The 20,769-nt window shown below is 42.8% G+C and overlaps 1 protein-coding gene across 1 annotated transcript in view; it reads left to right on the forward strand.

Annotated features, from left to right (window-relative positions):
- LOC308123195 (thrombospondin type-1 domain-containing protein 7A-like) overlaps nt 1-20,769 on the forward strand; it is a 142,200-nt gene that overhangs the window by 69,075 nt on the left and 52,356 nt on the right. The window contains exons 3-6 of the mRNA XM_080485539.1: nt 3,557-3,805; nt 7,675-7,856; nt 13,895-14,050; nt 19,844-20,047. Coding sequence (XP_080341665.1) covers nt 3,557-3,805; nt 7,675-7,856; nt 13,895-14,050; nt 19,844-20,047 — 791 coding nt within the window. The remainder of the gene's footprint in view (nt 1-3,556; nt 3,806-7,674; nt 7,857-13,894; nt 14,051-19,843; nt 20,048-20,769) is intronic.

Genomic DNA, 20,769 nt, shown 5'->3' on the forward strand with positions numbered 1-20,769 from the left:
CTGTGATCACTGAGAGCAAACAACAAAAAAAAAAAATTTTCCCGCCCGTCCTGTTTATAGTCTGATCTCCTTGTATGTACGTCTGGCTTTGTGCGGACATTATCTTATGGCAACATCAAGCATTAAAACTCCTAAGCTCAGAGAAATCAGATCAATTTATCTGATGAAATGACCGAACAGCTCTGATCACAAGGAAAATGACAAACATCAAATCGCATGGGCAAACAGATGGTCGTCGCATTTCTAAAGATTTCAGTGGGAAAACATGTGGGACGTGTGTTACAGTTGCACAAACAAACAAATCTATTCATGGTCAAAAGGTTAATGGGATCGGGAGCCGCTTCGTCTGAAAACAGGTTTTATTATTAAACACTAAAAAGAAAACTACTGTCAGTAATGTCAGTTTGGACCCTTTATTCTCCTCAGTCACTTGGATGCTTCCTTCGTATGATTCGTTGAAATTCGGGTGATTTAGTCCTTTTCCAGACAATTTCCAATGAAGAACGAAAATAAATATTATATAGGCGCTCGATGCAAAATCTGCAGTTCATGAAAACTAAAAACTGAAGCTACATTAATTCATTAATTCCAATATTCACTTTATTAACTTCTTTATTTTATAGCGTTGAATATGAAGCTGTTGTCACTCTTTCAAAATTCCAAGTGTGCAAATGGAATTAATACAAGATATTTTGTGAAAGATTCAGGGAACTATAGAACCATTGCAGACAGAAGCCATCTGATGCCAATTTTTACATAAAAATGATTCCGACCGGCTGGATTTATCAGTTCGCAGCTTTTAAAAAAAATTCTATTCCATGTTGCTGGTTAAACCAGAACAGTGATTTAGTGCATGTATTTATTTTTTTTTTAATTAAAGTTCTTAAACTTCACAAGTCCGAAATGTACAAGAGTTTATATGTATTAAGTGATATTTACATAGAAAAAATTCATACTTTTGGGAAAGCTTTGTTTTGGATATTTTAGAACGGAATACTTGGCTGCTGCCAATTATGATTTCCTTTTCCTGGATAAAGTAAAGTCGTCAGTTTTTATGCCAATTAAACTTGGATGTTGCTATAAGTGCTCCAAAAAAAAAAAAGTAGATTGGCAGCGATTGTGGAAAATGTTGGCGAGGCGTCGCTGTTCAGTTTCTCTGAGAAATATGTAAAGTGGTTTTTTTTGTACGTTTCAGTTGAAGCTGTGGTTTTCAGTGTCGGGGGGGGCAGGATGAATCTCAGCATGTTATCTCTGGCTGTTAGATTCTGAGGATCGGGTTGAGGGTTCACAGTACGCCTCATGCTTTTGGACTGTGGAGCCAAAATACGTACAACGCAAAGAGAGAACATGCAGAACTCAGACTGTTATAAAAAATGTTGCGCAGTAACCATAAATCACAATAAACAAAGAAAGTAGAACTGTTGTCAAACATTTTTTGTAGAGCAACTGTAAACCGCTTCAGTGAGGAGATACTGAGGAAAGTAATACTAATGCTACATTCCCATTATGGATAATAGATTAACTGTATTGTGAATAAGTATTTTGACACCAGACTGTGTATTACCAAATACCTGATTTACTCAAAGATCCAAGAAGGTTGTTGCACTTTACTCCCAAACACGCTCTGTTCCATTTGTACTTTTTGTGACATTTCTCCCAATCAATTCCTGGCTGTTTTGGGGTCCTTATACGATTTTAAACTGGCGTTGTACAGAGTTTTGCATCGCCTCACCTCCTTTCCTAACTGCTCTTTCATGCCATCCATTTTAGTTTGCGAGAGATGAAAAATCTGTTCAATCATACAAGCGTTTGTGGACCACACTGTAGAACAAACTTACAGCTGGGCCCCAAAAATTTTTTTCTCACAGACAGAGCTCAGAGAAAATATTACATCACTTGTTTCGCTCCCACCACGAGAGTCAGAGGGTTCTTTCCGTCCTTCTCCGGGAGTAGGATTAGGCCATTAGGCTGGCCACAGTACAAGGCCAGATCTTTTGAGTTCAACATGAAAAATGGGGCCAAAAAAACAAAAGTTTATTTCTTATGATTTTGTTCAATGTTTGGATTGAGACACCTTCTACCTAGACCAGGGGTCCTCAATTATCCCCCCCCCCCCCCCCCCCGAGGGCCAAAATCACACCAGCATGCCAAACAAAGGGCCGGAACCGTCGCAGGTTTTTTGCACGATGTTGGTAGAAGTTGTTTATCATCATTATTATTATGAGTAATAGTAGTCAAGGTAGTTGTAGTCATAATTTAAGCCTTGGGATTTTCAAAGTTTGTGTTGAGGGTCACATAAAAAAGCACTCTTGAAAAAAGTAAGTGTAAAACCAAGAAAGGACTCGCAAAACCAACTATCTGATTATTTACACACTGAGAGAGACAGAGACAGAAATACAGGCAGAGATTTACAGTTTGTTACTTTTTAAATTCCAGAATTGTAGTTTCAGTGCTGCCTTGGTTTCTGTTCTCTCATTTCATCCAATTAATTGTTTTTAATTATTTGAAGTATAAAAACTGCTATATAAATGAACTTATTCTTACTATTGTTGTAATTTGTATTATAATACACTTGTTAGATGGCAAATAAACAAAAACGAATGAATTCACTGACCAATCAGTGGGAAAAGTGATGGGATGAGGAAATCCCCGTGACGTATGTTGCATCAGAAAGTCTGTTTCTGGATTCTGTTTCTTTAAGTCTGTGATCAGCGGTGAAGAACACTCCTCCATTAAATCCTCCACTCTTCTTGTCGCAGTATTATCCGACAGTTACCAAGATCATTTTCCATCATTCCTGCCACATTCCTGACATTCTTAATGCAACGTAATGGATCTGAAGATAGTTCTGAAATGGGCCTGACATTCCTGATATTCCTGGAACATCTTTTTGGCTCAAATGAATCTTTCAAGAAGGTCAAGAACCACCTGTATTGGTGAAGTTTGTAACTGAGCGTGTGAATTATTAGTGATGTGTGTTGATGCGTTATACAGCGTGACAGCATTCGCTCCCTGCAGCATCCTCCTCTCTGATCAACTCCATGGAATTCCTCTGAATGCTGAGCGATCTGGAGTGTGTGAACTGTTCAGCAGCTGTTGGTAGAATAACTGGGGTGTGTGGAGTCATATATTTTTAAACTCAGTTGCGGGCCTGACTTGTTTTACGCCCTGGGCGAGCACCCGCCTTGTTTAATTTTGACTTACTACGCGGGTCGTGAAATTGAAATCCGTGGACGTCCGAGGAGAACGTGCGTTGACGTAATTACGTCAGATGCGCACAGACTCTGGCTCCGACTACGGTGTGGGATGAGGTCCAAAACAAGTTAGGGCAGCGCATCCCCCCCCACCCCCCCACGAATTCCACTTTATTTCACGTTGATGTGCAGCTGATGGGCCGGCGCGGGCCTATTGAGGACCCCTGACCTAGACCGTCTACCTAGAGAGGAAAAAAAATCTCTCAATTACAGCAGCCAATATGTACTGTAGAAGATCAGAATCACCAGCAGACTCTGAAGCATAAACTGACCTCTGCTATGTTTCCCCTCACCCTCCACAGCCTGTGCTCTCAGGAAAGTCTGCCGGTGACCTTCCAGGCATGCGTCATCTCCAAAGACTGCGACGTGACGGAGTGGTCGGACTGGTCGCCGTGCTCCAAGGAGTGCTACGACCCCAACGGCCCCAAAGGGGAGCGCACTCGCACCAGGAAAGTGAGCCAGTTCCCGATAGGCGGGGGTGGAGACTGTCCGGAGCTGGAGGAGAAGGAGCCCTGCAGCCCCCAGGGAGACGCCGTGCCCCCCTGCATAATGTAAGTACTGCACAAGAAAACACACACTGAGTAAATGTGCACAGTTTGGGATTTTTTTTGAGAAGACCAGAAAGCAAGGCTTTGCTGTCGTCATTCCGACTTGAGACAAAGGCATCATTATCTCTGTGTTGGCCCCCAGAGAGAAGCAGGCTGATAAGAAAGATGATAAAGGACCTCCTTTACAGGTGGAATAAAACTCACCACTTACTGATCTCATACTTTTAAAGACAGAACTGAAGGAAGGTTCCTGTCATCCACGATAAAATATTTAAAATACAATTAAAAAGGTCATCAGCTGGCTGCATGTATTCATGACATGGCAATGTATAGTTGTGTGTCGTCAGCATACAGTGACTGTGAAACTCAATGCCATGTCTCCTGAGGACACCCCCAAGTGGAAGCATATATGAGTGAAAAAGAACTGGGCCTAAAATAGGACTAAAACCTTGGCTTGTGTCCGCCTGTAGTTTCACCGCATCAGAGCTTGTCTCGCTTCATGTTAAAATGACACACAGAAAGAAGAACAAGCAAAGCCTTACGTAGCACACAAACACAACTGGCTGCAGCTAAGAGCAGTTTGAATTAGTTAAAGTCGATTCTAGTGGCTCTATTTTTCTCAATTCTATGAGCAGATGGAAGACAAACTGAGTGAACTCATAGTTTTTTTATGTAAGCAGTCTGAACTCCAAGCTGAATGAGTGTTTAATGGATAATTCGAGCAGAGAAGCACTTGGGAGTTGCTGGAGAACATTAGAAAGATGCACAACACACATTAGCAATATTTAGCTTGGAGCCAATCTGCAATCCAACGTCTGCGATGTTATCCAGAGTGTATCTTTTGGCGCTTTTCCCAATAGTAGCTACTCAAGCCGACTCCGCTTGGCTTTTAGGTTTTTCCACTACGTGTTACTACCTGCTACCAGGCAGAGTTGTAACTCCACTCTTCCACCTGCATGTTTGGCTCCACATCAGGAGATACAGATTCTATCGGGGGGTGGAGTCGAGTTGGGCCGGGTTGGTGCTAGTGTAAAACGCCATATCTGGTCGATTGTATCAGCAGCATCTCCTGTCTATGTCAATTTGCATTAACCAAGGTTCTGAGCCATTTTCAAGATTTTCCACCAAATAAGATTTCTCTGGAGCCACAAAGCATGTTAATTATCCAGACAGAAGAAAAATAAACAACAACCAAAAAAAAACATTGCTGTGAATTCCAAAACAGAGTTTGCATTCATGAAGTGTCAATTTAGATGCATTTTATTATATTTACCATATTTTTAGCTTGTGTAGCCATTTTTAAAGAACATTTTAGCCTCTTTAGATACTTAAGCTGTTTATAGCCACTTTGCGTTTCCCAGTGGTTACAGCAATGGTTTTTGCTATTGATTTTCTTTTATTGCTTAAGTTGGTGGTTGACTGGAAAGTGTTTGTCAGATGCAATTCTCATTGTGTCCTGTTACTCGATTATTTTTTTTATTTTTATTTTTTTTTATGTGCAACCCTTTGATATCTGGCTCATACCAATAATGTACGACTATAAAGAAATGTATAGTATTTCACCTTCAGTTAGCATTTCAAACAAGATAAAAGAGGTAGTTCAGTTAGCCTGTCTTTTAATTTAATCTTAAACTGATCAGAAGGTTTCACGCGGTGCTGACAGAAGCTGTTTTTTTGCCGTGCCGGCGATGTCTGGCCACCAATCAGATAAGTGAGCTATAACGGAGCGCATTAAACCTGGATGTGCTTTCGTTGTGGGAGCAGATTGTGTTGGAGGTGACGGTATCTCGTTCAGGGCTTTAGCATCATTATTTACTGTGGCGATTCGACCGGGGTCACTGGTGGACCAGAGCCTTCTGTTCTTCGTGTTGCACAAACAGACGGAGTCCATTACCAAGTACAAAGTGGTTTTACAACACGGGTTAATCTGTGGCATGCTGATATCAGTCATTACCTCCGTAGCCCAATGCATAAATACAATTTAATGCTCAACGTGGCAATATATAGGACATTAGAGATGCAGCTGATACACTGCGCAGTCATTCCATTTTTTTATTAATTACTACTATAATGATCATCTCTGCACAACTAAATAAATAACATTCCAAGCGTCTGGATTTTTCTGGAATATGTCCCAAAAAAATTACCGAGAATCACCAGTTTCTCCTCATTTCTGTCATATTTATGCCACATTTATTGGGAGAAACACTGTGCTGTGTTTAATGTGACTGCTTTATGGTAACTGGAAGGCTGCGCCGTCTGAAAGCCCCCATCTGGTCGCTTTAGGCCCCAAGATGTGACGCAGTCCCAGGGGCCTCGTTGTGCTGTGGCGGGGCCGGGACCAGGAGAGGGAGACACACAGAGGAGCCAGGGCTCATAAATATGGAGCTTTCCTCGGGCGAACCTCAAATGAATTCCATTATCAACAGAGACGGAGGCTGAGGTTTCTACCTCCTGACCTCAGGGTGGGACCCGCAGTGCATTAATGCTGAATCCAGTTCAATAGAAAGACACACACCCGCACATGAATAGCTGCCACAATTAACTGCCCCATTTCAGGCCGAAAGAAAAAAAACTTTCAGAGCCCTCTGCAGACGCTCTGGTTAAATTGCTCATCCTGAGGGCGTATTGGAAACGGCGATCTTAGGTCAACAACCTAAGATTTCTTTGAACCATGCTGCAGAGATGCTCACTGAACAGATTCAGTTCAGCGACTGCAAAAAGCCAACCACTCCGACTTACAACATCTTCAATTACTTTTCCATTACCCCAGGATCCACTTTCTTCTTTCCGCTGCTGGAAAAAAAGCTAAACTGTTGAGTAAATTGGTCAGCAGGAATGTCTTTATGCTAATGCTCTACACAATGTGCAGTCGATCAGGATATAGAAACCTTTTCTCGTGAGTATGGAAAATCCAAACCGAGGGTACGGTTTTCTCTGGGGAATGGCGATGGGGTCCGGTCTTCCTCTGTCAGCTGATTAAAATGTTTTAACCAGTTAATCACATAAGTGATTGTACCTTTTTTCTCATATTTAGCATTCTTTCATTGTGAATTTGCAGAGCATGACAAGACAGAGCATGGAAATATAGTTTATCACAGTTCAGTCAGATGTTTCTCTTCCCTGGTCTTACATTCAGGGCTGATGGTTCTTTTATTTTGTTTCCCATGTTCATGTCCCATGTCAGGTTTTATGACAGGAAACACTCTTCTCTTGTATGGGAGCTCCATCCGAGAGAGAACTTACTTACATAACTATGTTACGACTCACAGAAAGAGTGAGCACATTTGTGGACACGGGAGACAAGAGGATGAGGTTTTTTTTAACTTTCAATTTATTTTAAGCCTTCCTTTGGGTGTTTCTCTTCGTATCGGTGAAGAAAGAGTACGCAGGCGGCGTACCCACGAAACCCTTGTCCACCTGTCCCAACAAAAATAGGAAAACGGGAAAAGTAGCGTACAGATGGGCGATAAACAAACAGGTGAGGTAATAGCCCAGCCCTGTACAGGGCCGCCCAGCCAGTACCGACACGGGGCTAAAAAAAACCCAGACTAGACCCAGATGGAAATAAAAAGCAAAATCAGGACTGCCGGTCCAGCCAAGCCAAAAAACTAACGTGCGACTTTAAACAGCTGACGACGTCAGCACGCATATGAGACAAGGTGCTTCCCAGGAAGCGACGATTAAATGAATGAGCGAGTTCTGTGAGCACAAAACCCGGCCTATTTATAGGAGGAGCGGAAACAATCAATCACGAAAATATCCCAAAAACTAAATTCACTCACCACAGATAAACAGATTTTAGTTACACTTGTACATTTTCTAATCCGAGCTTCTACTGACTCTCCCTCGCATACCTGGTTTTTCTTCAGGTACAGCTGGAAAACCACAGAGTGGACCGAGTGCCGGGTGGACGTGCTGCTGAGTCAGCAGGACCGTCGACGTGGAAACCAGACGGGTCTGTGCGGCGGCGGGACTCAGACCCGCGAGGTCTACTGCGTGCAGGCCAGCGCTGATACGCCGGCCAACCTCGGCTCGTTAAGGAGCAAAGAAGGTACGATCCCCATCATTCATTTCTTCCATTGTCTGCTTCAGTGTTGGGCTGCAGGAGCTCCCATGTAGCATCAGAGAAAAAAAATCTAAGTTCAACGTCAACAATATTAGACGTCACTATGTGGAGATGACTCTGTGCTCGTGCAGCAGCTCTGGGTACCTCGCCTTTATTATTTTTTCTGATCAGGACAATCCACTGTTCCAATATTAAGCAATCCAATCTTACGTTTTTATTGGTTTGGACACTTTTTACTGCTTTATGTTGCACTTGGGTTAATCCTGACAACATGAAGCCGGCTACGCAGCCAGCTTTGTGTACACTCGCGACCAGCTGATTGCCCTGAAGTGACCGACCGCCTGGGCCTGAGAAAAGCCCACAATACCGGAGGAGTTCAGGAGGAGACGGCGGGACGCCACAGTGGGTGTTTTTTCTTTTTTTTTTTGTTGGTGTTAAACGGAGGATTAAGAGAAGGAGATTCAAACCTTGCATCCCTGTGGTCATTTTGGAGAACTGTAAGGTCCTTGGCAAATAAAACGGATGACCTTGAAGTGCTCACCAGAATGCAGAGGGAGTACAGAGAGTGCAGTATTATGTGTTTCGCCGAAACATGGCTACACAAACAGATAGCCGGCTCTGATCCCTGCGTCCACACAGTACGAGCAGACAGATACCAACGCGAGCAGCAAGAAGAAAGGACGGGGGGGGGGGGGGGTGTAGCTCCAGGTGGTGTAACTCCGGGCATGTCTCTGTCACAGATTGTGTCCGCAGCTCGAGCAGCACACTTATTGCTATCGGACCCATAGTACCCGCTCAGGGAATTTACAAACGTTGTCATCGTCACTGTTTACATTCGTCCTTCTGGGAATGCAGAAGCAGCATGTGACGTCATCCACTCTATAAATGCAGGCCTACAAACAAATCATCGCTCTGCCTTCATCATGATCACATGTGACTTCAACCACGTTTCTCTCGCCTCCTCGCTTCCCACCTTCTACTAGTTTGTGAAATTCACCACAAGAGATAATAAGACGCTCGACTTGTTGTATGTAAATCTCACAGTGATGCCTATGGCTCCACGATGGAAATTGTCACATTCTACAAATACCTGGGTATTCACCGGGACAATAACCTGGAATGGCACACTAACACAGCGGCCGACGGGACATGACATGATTTAACTTCCTGCGAAGACTCATTTCCTTCAATCCACGCGACAAGATGATTTAGATCTTCTTCCAGTCTGTCGTTATCATCTCCTTTGCTGTGGAGTGCTGGGCTGCAGACGTCAAGACAAAACATTCCAACAGATTAAAGAAACTCCATCTCCTACTCCATCCATCCACACTTACTGACAGTAGAAATTAAAAGCATCCAACTGGTGCAAGAGGAGTGTTTTTCCAACAGGGCCTGGACCTGCCAGTCCAACGCAGACTGTTTGATAATGTGAAACGATGTCCCTCCACAGCGTTACCCTACAGTCAGCTGGAACAGCTCCGGCACCTCATGACCCCAAGATGGACAAATGTGGTATAGAAGATGGAAGAAAACCAGAAAACTAAAGATATCTTGTTTGCTGGCTCAGATTTTTAGTCTCGTGCCTCTAGTTTTCATCATGTAATCGTCGTGGTACTGAAACCCCATGTTGTAGACTCAATGTGTTTGGATGATTGAAAGGTTCTCAGATACATGTCCAGGCTGGAGGAAGCAATCGGAGCGCAGACATGTCAGGAGCAGTAACAGTACGAGGACTTCGCTCTGCCAAAGAAAAGAGGCTCCAAATGTGTTGCTTTGGCTCTGAGATGATGCCATCTGGACGCGCTGTCCCCGGTCACTGGGTTACTATGATTTAATGGATCGCCGACACTTGGGAAGGATTTAGAAATACAGAAAGTCTCCAGACATTTTGAAGGAAAAACAACAACACAGTCAAGATTTTCTTCCCTTTCACTGGATCCAAACAATTAATTAGATGGTAAATAACAGATTTCTAATAATACATGATTGGAAATTATTAACTTCAAAATGTAAATTATTTCTATGATCAAGATAAAACTGCCTTCTGTTCTCAATATTCACAAGGCAAAATATCCGGTCTGTCTTTTAATGGTCACTACACACCAAGATGAAGCAAAAAGGACTTGTCAGTGATTTGGATGAGAAATCTTAAGTTTAGGTTCAAGGTAGGGGGGGCGATTATTACTGTTGGAAAACCAGTAGAAAGAGAATTTTGCACAATGTAAGTCCAATGGTAATACAACAAAAGCAATGAGTGACATTCACACCTTGAAAACAGGTTACTGTTACACATGCTGGCTTCAAACCTACCAAACAGTACTTTTTCCACCATTAATGTTAAGAACTTTTTCTTTAGGAACACAACCCTTCTGAAAAACATGAGAAACGGTATCAAATTTTACTTCTCAAACTCTACATTTCACTTCATGAATATGTTTTTGTTGTATCAGTTTTAGAATGTTTTAAAGCCATCTAAATCAGCGTTTTAACAAACATTTCACCCGTTGAACTAAATGAACTTACTGGCTGTCTCATTTCTGTTTTTATACAACTATTTACACTTAACTGATTTCAGGTCCTGAAATCTCAGTGTCTCTTAGCCAGGGCTACTGCTATAGCTATAGCTGGGACAAGAACACCGTCTTGTGACCTTCATTTGCAGGAAGCAGCTTTAGAAGATAAATGGAAGGCTGGATTCCTCTCTCAGTTTAGTTATTAATTAATGCGGGAATTCATCTATTGATGTCTCAATTCAAACCACAGAGTTAGGGAAGATGTGTGACTGGAAATTTTCAGGATATTCTAATGGCCGAGATAAAAACCTGCCTCATCTCACATCTGTTGGAGCCACATGTTCGGCACAAAAAGTTGTTTATGGGCTTTAAAATCATGTGCTTATGCTGGAATTTCGTGCATTTCACCAGTCGTGTGTGGAGGCAGCGAGGGGAATTAAAGCAAGCGACAAATCCAGCTGTTTGAATTTTCTAATGCAGGACTAGAAACACAAGCTTTAAAGTGAATTGGTGGCATCGGCGACCTCTCTGTGTCGGGAGTGTGCCCTGGTCACAAACCCCCTGCCTATCCAGCACTGACACAGTAAGTCTCGCTCCATCTGGCCGGCGTGGACGAACCGCTGTCAGACATTATTCAGATCTGACGCGCTCCGCCAGCCGCACGCTTACATCTCCCGTCGTCAAGATGCTGTGGACGCTGCCAGTTTCTTTAACCGAGATCATTCTCACCAATCCCCCTCACCTCAGAGCCGAGCGGACCCCGCCTGCATATCAACTAACAGGTGCTACGCAGAGTGCTTCTGGCTACAAGCAGGGAGACATTAAAGATGGTATTACAGCTAGATTTGGCGTCCCGTTGCAGATATGAAAGGAGAAAGAGGCATGAAATAGGTATAATAAATGAGGTGGAGCTCTGCCAGTGCAGCTGCAGAGCCACTTCTTCTCTTTCCTCTGCAGCTTGCGCCCGTCAGCGCTCGCAGAAAAGTTTTTGTCTGTTCACAACTTGTTTGATTCTAGGCGCTTTCAGCATGCCAGGGTGTGAATCATTGCCTTGGAGGTGTGTAAATGTGGAAGTAGCCACCAAGTCGGAGGGGTTTCAGGCTTGCTGTCGTAACTGCTTCTACTGTGCTAATGAAGAGGGCTTCAGTTCTCCGGGCTGCGTTATGAGAGAGTGCAACATGTCAGTTTTGTATAGATTTTTTTATCGGGTTTTTATGTGACAGACATATTGTCTGGGGAGCTGAACACCGAGCCGCTCAACAACCTAAGTTCCTGTTTGAATTTAAACTATGTTGAAGACACCGTCAAATCCATCCGTTAGTGTTGTCCGTCTTCAGACAAATGGACCGAAAGTCTTTTACTGCCCGGAAGTGCGTGTTTCAATACTTTAGGTTTCTGAAAGCCAAAATGCCTTTTTCAGCAACAGAAAATGTTTCACCATTTAAATAAACTGGAAAAAATGCAACAAGATTTAAGTATTTTCACTTTAAAACATCCTAAACCGGGCCTTGAAGGTTAGTTTTTGCTCTTTGACCGCTTGGGCTTCGTCCAGGTTGCCAAATATGTTGCCATGCACAGTATTCAGTCCCTGGTTTGTGATATGAACATATATTGTGATAAAACAGTGTACTGTGCCGCTGTATAGCTCACCTCAGAGGATCTCAGCAACAGCTTTCCAGAATGATATGGTGATTAAATAAAGCTTATTTCAGACAAACTGGTGAGGCAGCCAGAGAGCCAAGCCACATTGTTTTCACGGGAATCTACCAACCCTGTTTCTTCCTGGATTTGATTTCCACACTGCTGGAAATCAGATGATTCACTCGGAAGTTGAAAAAACAGCTGACAACCCCACTTTGATCTGAACGTATGCATCTCGATTAATATCAGCCTCATTGTTTCTGGTGGCTCCCATCATTTATTTGGTCGTAAAAGGCAGCGAGGTGTAATGGGATGTAAACGTGGTACCCTGCGTCGCATCAGCTGTTTTGCTTGTCGCGATGACGATGATCAAAGTGAGCTCGACTGGGCATCAAACTGTGAGGTTCTGTACAACAGCTGCGAGAACGACGGCGATGCCACGAATCCTCAGCTGGAAGAGGAGTGGGAGTCAGGTAATTGATGGCAGTGGGTGCGTGGCATCGCCGCTTCCTCATTTGGCAGCTGGAAGCACAGCGCAGGGAAGAAAGAACCATCTGGCTCAGAGACACCTGAACAAGGTCAGTCTGTGTAGAGATTTCCATTAATCAGCCTCCGTTATGTCTGTGACGACTTCGCAAGGAGGGGAGGAGAACAAAGAGGCTATTGTTCTAATGTTTTAAACGAAACGTGAGAACAAAAAGGCTCCTGAGAAGAAAATGGATGTTTAATGGAACAACATGTGGACAAATTAAAGATAAAGTTACTGACTAGTCCAGTGGAGGATTCAACACACTTTTGTGTGAGTATCTAATGTTTGTTTTGCTAATTCAAACCATTTTCTTTTTTTTTTATTCAGATTAGGTTCAATCCACTTTCCTGCCATCACTTGATTGATCTTAAACTATGGTGGCCGTTGGAACAGTGGTTAGATGACGTGTGGTGATATTTTGTGAAACAATCCCCATGTAGTTTAATATCAATAATAGTCTGCCAATAATCAATGCAATAGCAATCGGACTGTTTCCAACTGTTCTCTATTGCAGAGTACAAGAATCCCATTGATATTGGGGCCATACCGACTGATTTAAATGGACACTAAGAGCCATTAGAGAATAAATATAATCTTTTGGCAGATTGATACCGATGTTAACCAGGGCTGAGATTTTGATAAAATTGGATATTGAAAAATAGAATATAGTTTATATCAAAATGTTTGTTTGGGTTAAGATGTCAGTTTTAAGCGTTCCTACTCTTCCTGACTTCTGGTCTGGCCTGCCTGTTGGTTGTTTTTGCAAAGAAACCACACGCACAGTACATCCATTGAAATATTATCATTATTTCTACTACGGTGACTCTCAACTCTAAAATTACCAGGAGATTATGGACTGGGAGTCACAACACTCGGGAGGCAAACATTGTTGTTGTCCATGTATTGAGCGTGTGCAGAAGAACTATTTACTACGGCTGTGGTGTGCATGCACTTTGGCAGCATTTACGCCATCTGTACAGTCAGAGCCTTTTTAATAAAGTTGTGTTTTCAGTGGCTCTGAGTCGTGTAACTAGAAAAAAGTTTCCAGTTTCACTTAAAGAAGTTGTCGTGTAAACGGGGCCTGTGAAACAAACAATTACACCAATTCTCCTCATATCGTATGTTTGTATGTGTTCAAACTGTTTTACATGTGTATGTGTTTGAAATAGTGCCATAATAACCTTTAAATTTGAAGTCTTTGTTGTCATGCAGAGTATACGTGGTGAAAACAACAAACCATTACTGCGAGAAATGACTCCAATCTCAACATTTTGCCAATTTCCTGGTACAAAACACAGTGAAATGTTTACGGTGCGTCCTTCTTGTTTGTTTCTCCACAGCATCGCGCCCAGTGGACAGCGATCTGTGTCTGGGCATCCCTCCTAACACCACCCAGCTGTGTCACATCAGCTGCCCCGTGGAGTGCGAGGTCTCGTCGTGGAGCGCTTGGGGACCGTGCACTTACGAAAACTGTCAAGACCAGGCAGCCAAGAAAGGTGAGCGTCCAGGCAGGAGAATCACAATGCCGCTGTGTGATTCGAGTCATCGAGGAGCGAGTGAATTGGGTCTTTGAAGACATATTAGCGGGACTGTTTGATTTCAAAGGCTCCTTCAGATTGTGTCCCACTTTGTCGACTGAAGTAAGCAGAGAAAAAGTGGATCGTTCACGACTCAACGGATTCAAAGACCTGCGACATGCTTCACCTTCTGAGTTAATGGAGTCAACATTTAAGCTGGATTACATCCTCTACCTTTGAGAATGGTTGGTTCTATCGCAAGATTAATTTTACCGGGCACAGTTGTTTTGACCTGCAGATTAAAAATAGTCTTTTATTTCACTGGTGCCCATTCAGACACTCACTTCCCGGCGCGGTAGCTATGGAGAAGAGACAAGCGACCGCGTTCCCGAAACCAATTTTCAATTTGAACTGGGAACTTGCACAGAAGGAAAAGAAGAGTCCGAAGTAGTTTCTGTACCTAAAGAGGGGAGGTGATTTTAAACAGAATAAAGTATGTTGAGTAAACGACAGAAAGCCTTGTACAGGTTACTACAAAATAAAGAGTGACTCGGTCTCAAAAACTAACTTTACATTAACTCGTAATTACGAGCTCATTACTGATCAAGAAATCAAGAAAAGGAATTACTGCAAAGACAGGATTGTTTTTACTATCTGATGTTAAATTCTGGAAGTGATGCTTCCTGATATCAGCCATTGAATTGAATTTCACAGATAAGATGACAAATCTGGACTAATTGGTGCTCAGGAAATGAGACCAAGCTGCTTTGCTCCTGATCATGATCACCATCGTCCTGTTTCTCCACTGCCAATATTATTCCTCACATGAGATGATTTTAATTTGTAGGCTGTTCAGATGTAAAAGTCAAATTTCATCTCTTTTTCGGGGCAATAAGCATTACACTGCGATGAAAGCCAGATTCTGTCTCCCGGCCGTTTTTGCAGTCCGTCAATGGGCTTTATGTGGTCGCAGCTTCAACCCTAATTATCCCGGACCAGCAGCCCCCCCTTCCCCCAATGACTAATGCATGTTGACTCTGCCTTAATGAAGCGCCTCAAATGGAAGGGATGGCTGCAAATCCTTCCCCATGCATCTTAATGATGGATTCACTCGCGCCCGCCTGCTCCCTTCTATACGCCACTCTGGCTCGCTTGTTGCGAACTTGTAAATCGAGCACACACACACAGACACACACACACACACACACACACACACACACACACACACACACACACACACACACACACACACACACACACACACACACACACACAGATCCTCGAGTGCGTTTGCCCCGATTCTCATTATCCGCCGAGACGGTGACTCAAACTGGGTCCTTTCCGGATCCTTATCTCTTCATCGTCCCCCTGAAGCTGGACGGGAGAATCGCTCGGGTGTGTTTGAAGAGGCGAGCGTCAGTTTGCTCAGTTTGATGTGTTTGCACTCCCGTCTAATGACGTCCTAACTGTGTTTGTGCAGACAGATAGGTTCATCTAGAACACACAGCTCAACCAGTGTTCTTGCTTAATGAGAAATAGCGCATGCAACGATATCAGCAGACAATGACGGAGTAAATTGCGTAGTTTAAAACATGGAGGCTGAGCGAGTGACGTCGTGCCATCTGAAGCTGGCTCGCAAACAAGTCGTCAGCCCGTGTTTGATGTGTGATGGGAAGCCTTTCATCCATCACTCTGCCTCTTATCCTCACGTTTTCCAACTGGGGCGAGATTTACTCCCAACTTGTAATTTGACACCGGCCTCGTCATTTTAAAGACGGCTCTCAGAATGTGCTGCACCTGTTGTAGTTTCGTGTAAGACTGACATGAGTGTTAGTTGAATATGCAACACATGAGAGAATGTTGTCTTTACGATACAATTTATAATAATCAAGTACTTCAGATCTCCTGAATAGCAGTGCTCTTTCTGTTGTACCTATAAAAAAAAAGAACTATGCTGGGTTTTTTTGGGGGGGGTTTCATCACATGTTGCATGTGCACAAGCATTGCAGAAGTGCAGTTTAATCATGTTTATTTGATTTTGGGGGGATTTTGACGTCAACCCTGGGGGCATCAGGTGTGAAATAATTGAGGTACAATTGCTTAGAATTCAAATTAGTTCATTTCACAATCTTTGTGATTCATTTGAATTTGACTGGATTCTGATTTTAAATCGAACTGCATGAAATGTCATAATATTACCATGATGAGGAGAATCTTGTGTGACGGTTGCTCGTTCCTGCCACTCATACTCTGAAGTCAATTAATGAGTTCAAATTAACACAATTAGAACATTAAGTCATTTAATCATTTATATTTTTAACCTCGCACATGGACTATTCCTCAGTAAACCAGAGAAAGTTGCATGAAACTGGGATGGAAGCGAAGCCACCAGCTAACGCTAAACATGGAGCCACCAGCTAACGCTAAACATGGAGCCACCAGCTAACGCTAAACATGTAGCACACCAAGCACAAATGCTTGCTTGAAGATTAAAGTAAGTTATTCCTACAAACACAGATTATAATTTTTGAAAAAATAGAACACATAAAGATGGTTTTGTTGTGTTTACATATGACACTTCATCTAATGATGCATTTAACTTCCACAAATAGTCTCAATTAAAACATTTTCCTTTTTGTGTCATCTTAATTAGGGTCTGTTAATTAGCATCTGGATTTATTACGACTACTGTCTGCACTTTTTTTTTTTTTTTTTTTTGTATTTTTGTCCATCATTGCCCTTCAGGTGCACACAATCTCAGTTCTTTTTCTGTCCGGTCTATTAGTGCCCACCATCCTTTAAAGCAAACGGTGTCCACTTGCCCCCAGAGGGGCCTCCGTCTTTAGTCAGTATCATTTATATACTTTTGTAGATTTTTGTATACGCAAGGGTTGTAAGTCATCCTTGTGATGTTTTCTAGCTCTTTCTGCAGAGTATATCATGAGGACATTAATGCTAAATGAGTCAACAAGCAAACAAGGAAACTCAACGATTGACTGAGCATTAGTGGCTTTCAAGCTGGCATCTAAAATCATTTTCATCCAGACACCAGCCAGGGGATGCAGGCTTTTTAGTTTGGCTACTTCCTGAAACCAACTGCATCCTGTTCCGGCATTAACACAGATGGTAAAGTTGATCCAGGTCGCTGCTGTGTCTGGAAAATCAGGCCAGAATGAAAAAAAAACTTCTACTGATGAAATTAAAGAAACCTTAGGAAACGGCCACTACATTGAGACAGGAGTGAAACAGACCACAAAATATCCGACTTGGGGTTGCGTCTATAAAGCAAAATGAAATTGCTGATGTTGTATGAAACATTTTGAAATCTATTTGGAAAGTCTAAAGGCCGGGGAAGCAGCGAGCATGCCAGGAATGATCAGGGTACCAGGGCTACCAGGTTTACGGTAATCACAACAAAAAACATCTTGTCAGTCAGTCAACACAAATATACACGATGTATGCAGAGGATCCGAAACAAAAAAAATCTTCAAAATGCTTGAATACATTGAAGGAAGTGTTTGTATTGGAGCATGTTTGACCTTTGCATGTTTCCTTTAAGGATTATATTCCTGTATGGAACATTTTACCAGATAAGATCTCGTCCTGTGTCTGTCCTCACGTCTTTGGCTTCTTTAAAGTATTAAAACATAAAACCATGAACTGCATACATAAAAAGTAAACAAAAAAATGGATGTACACTTGTCAGGTTTATTCATAATCCAATCAATATTTTTCCAAACCAGAAACAGCGAAAGCAGCTAAAATAGACAAGATGCCTCAAATAGCTAAAGTGGGAAAATCCAAGAAAATAAAATCTGTAAAACAAAATGGCAACAAGATCTATAAATGTAATAAAAATTTCACCTTTGACACTTTATGAATGTATTCTAAATTTTCACTTGTATAGTAATTTTGTAAGAGGTTTTTTCTTAATTTCAGAGATTTTACATGTTATGTGGCAAGAGACACGTTTTTTGGGGTGGAAAATGAGAGGTAGTTTGAGGTTGTTTATTGATCGGTGGGTGTGATACTCAATGTGTAGTACTCTTTGTGGATTCTATCCAAGAAACTTGAGAATCACTGTTTTAGACCAGTGAGATGCCAGGTGTGGGCCGCAGCCCCCTGGTGGCCTGCAGAGATATTGCTGGTGGGCCCTGAGAGGCCAAAGCCAATATTGAGTTTAAGGTCATTACACTTAATAAGCACAGACAGATACATATACATGATGACCATATATTTTTAAGATTTGTTTTTTGACCGGGGGGGAAAAACTGTGAATTAGCCTATGAAATTATTATTATAATTTTTTTTTATTTTATATGTTGCTTAATGTGGAGGAGGTATCATGGACATTTATGAGCTTAAATAATGTCAACAGACCAGCTGTGATAGACTAAGGAGAACAATGATTTTTTTATATATATTTTTTAAAACATATGCAAGTTATTCTTTAGTTTATCATGGGGCATATTGAATATGAATTTTACTGCCATTAGTCCAACTTCACATTGAATGATTCTGTTTCTGGGAGGGAAATTCATCAGTTGTTGTTTCAATCATTTGAGATTTCAGATTTGTATTCTACTTGATTCTAATTCTAGGTAGGCATTCTTGAGTTCGGGTCTGGTAATCATAACTGAACTTAGTTCTGTGTTTTTGACTTTACACTGCAACCAGCCACCAGGGGAAGAGGTGGAATCATAGGAAGCCGCCAGTGGCCCCATTTTTTATATAGTCAAGGGAGAGAACACACTCATTTCAAGGCTCAAGACATTTAAAAAATGGCACCTTCAAACTGTCATTTTGATCAGAAAAAGATGAACCATTCAGCCGTCGCAGAGTAATATCCCATCCTATCATATTTGTTTTATTTGGTACCTTCACTGTCACCTGTCCTTGAGAGTGTGTGCACAGCCCGTCCCGGGCTATCATGCACCCCATAGATCATCACGTGTGATTGCTTCCATGTTCATGTGTCCTCAGTCAAAATGAAGCCTCCAGCTCTGACAGCGGCACCTCGCTCTGCCCCGCTATCTTCCAGCCGTGCCATTCATAACACACCCTGCAGATCGCTCCTGAGTGATGCCTGATAGAATTGAATTCCCTGCACCCCCAGCCTCATCTTCCTTCATGCGACACCCCTCCCCTCCACCCACCCCACCCCCAACAGATAAAACCTCCCATCAGTGGCTCGAGACATTCAGGAGCACATGTTCAGCTGACCTGCGTGATTAAATAAAGGGTTTTTTTTGAGAGGCGACAGAGACAAAAATGAAATGGAAAAGGGGGAATTCCGCTTCCTCCACCTGAGTCCCGCAGCGCTCTCCGGGGCTCCGCTGCCTTATCAGGCCTGAGCAGGAGCAGGGATTAGGGGGTGGGTGACCTTGGCTTTGGCTGGAGTTGACATTCCCCCTTCTTTTCCCGGGACTTGGGTCATTGGATCTCATGCCCTTGAGCAAAGAAACACATAGGAGAGCGAGACCCAACTAAATTAATGGATTCCTGCAAGCGGCAGAGATTTTGAATAGGAGCTATTTTAATGAGGGCAGAATTGAAACGGTCATTAAGTGCTTTGAATATCTGTCAACTTCATGTTTTAATGGACCGCGGAGTGAAGTGCACTGTTATGCTTATCATCAAACGCAGTGGAGGTAATGTGCTTACTATTGCACATTAATATTTGTCTAATTGTGGTGGGGTTTTCCTCAGCAGACGACTGCGTGTGTGTTTAATTTCATTTATTGAACTCATTTCCCGCGCTTCCCCCTCCAGGCTTCAAACTCAGGAAAAGGAAGATCGTCAACGAGCCGACCGGCGGTACTGGAAACTGCCCCCACCTGGTTGAGGCGATACCGTGCGAGGACCCCAGCTGCTACGACTGGCTGGTGGTCAAGCTGGACGAGTGCGTCCCCGACAATGACAAGCAGTGCGGACCAGGAACCCAGAACCCTCAAGTCCAGTGCATCACCAGTGACGGTAACTACATGTTACAGTAAATTGCATTCAGCAGCTGCAGAGACCTGGAAGCTGCCGGCTCCCGAAGCTGTCAGCGATTCTCTGCTTGGTTCCATGAAGCTGAAACTGTGTGTATGAAGGGAGTAGAGACAGACATGAGTTTAAAGAGTAAGAACCTGTATTTTCGCGTATCCAGTCTACCTTAAATCAATTCTTATAAGTTATTCGGGAAAAAAAATCAAACATAGAGCTCATTCTGACCTTTTTTCATACTTCAACTTCTTCTCGTGACTTTTATACTTGTGCCGTCAGCGGCTAATGCTACCAGCTAGTGATTAGCGGTTAGCTGCTGTCTGTCTTCCGTCACTTCAGGGCCTCATACACAAAAAAAATCCTAATGTTGCACAAGCTGCGAGGCTCACCGGTTTGACCTGCAGGCGAGTCCTGACAGCTGGAATCTTTCCAAACGCAGGTTGATGCGTCTCCGTCTGGTTTCGTCCCAAATTAGTGAAACGTTCGGACGCGACATGTATATACAGACACGGAGAGCGGCTGGGAGTGTTGCAGCAACATTGTGGTTGGAGATATATTCAACAGAGGTGGGTTTATGACGTTAGCCTCCTGTGGTGACGATAACATATGAGCACAATCAAAATCTCCTGTATTTGGGTGCGCCCCCTTGTGGGCGATTCTGGTTCTAAAAAGTGCCAAATAAATTGCAAACTACCGGTTTTCAAGCAAAT

Source organism: Lipophrys pholis, assembly GCF_963383615.2.
Source record: "Lipophrys pholis genome assembly, chromosome: 17".
NCBI classification, from domain to species: Eukaryota; Metazoa; Chordata; class Actinopteri; order Blenniiformes; family Blenniidae; genus Lipophrys; species Lipophrys pholis.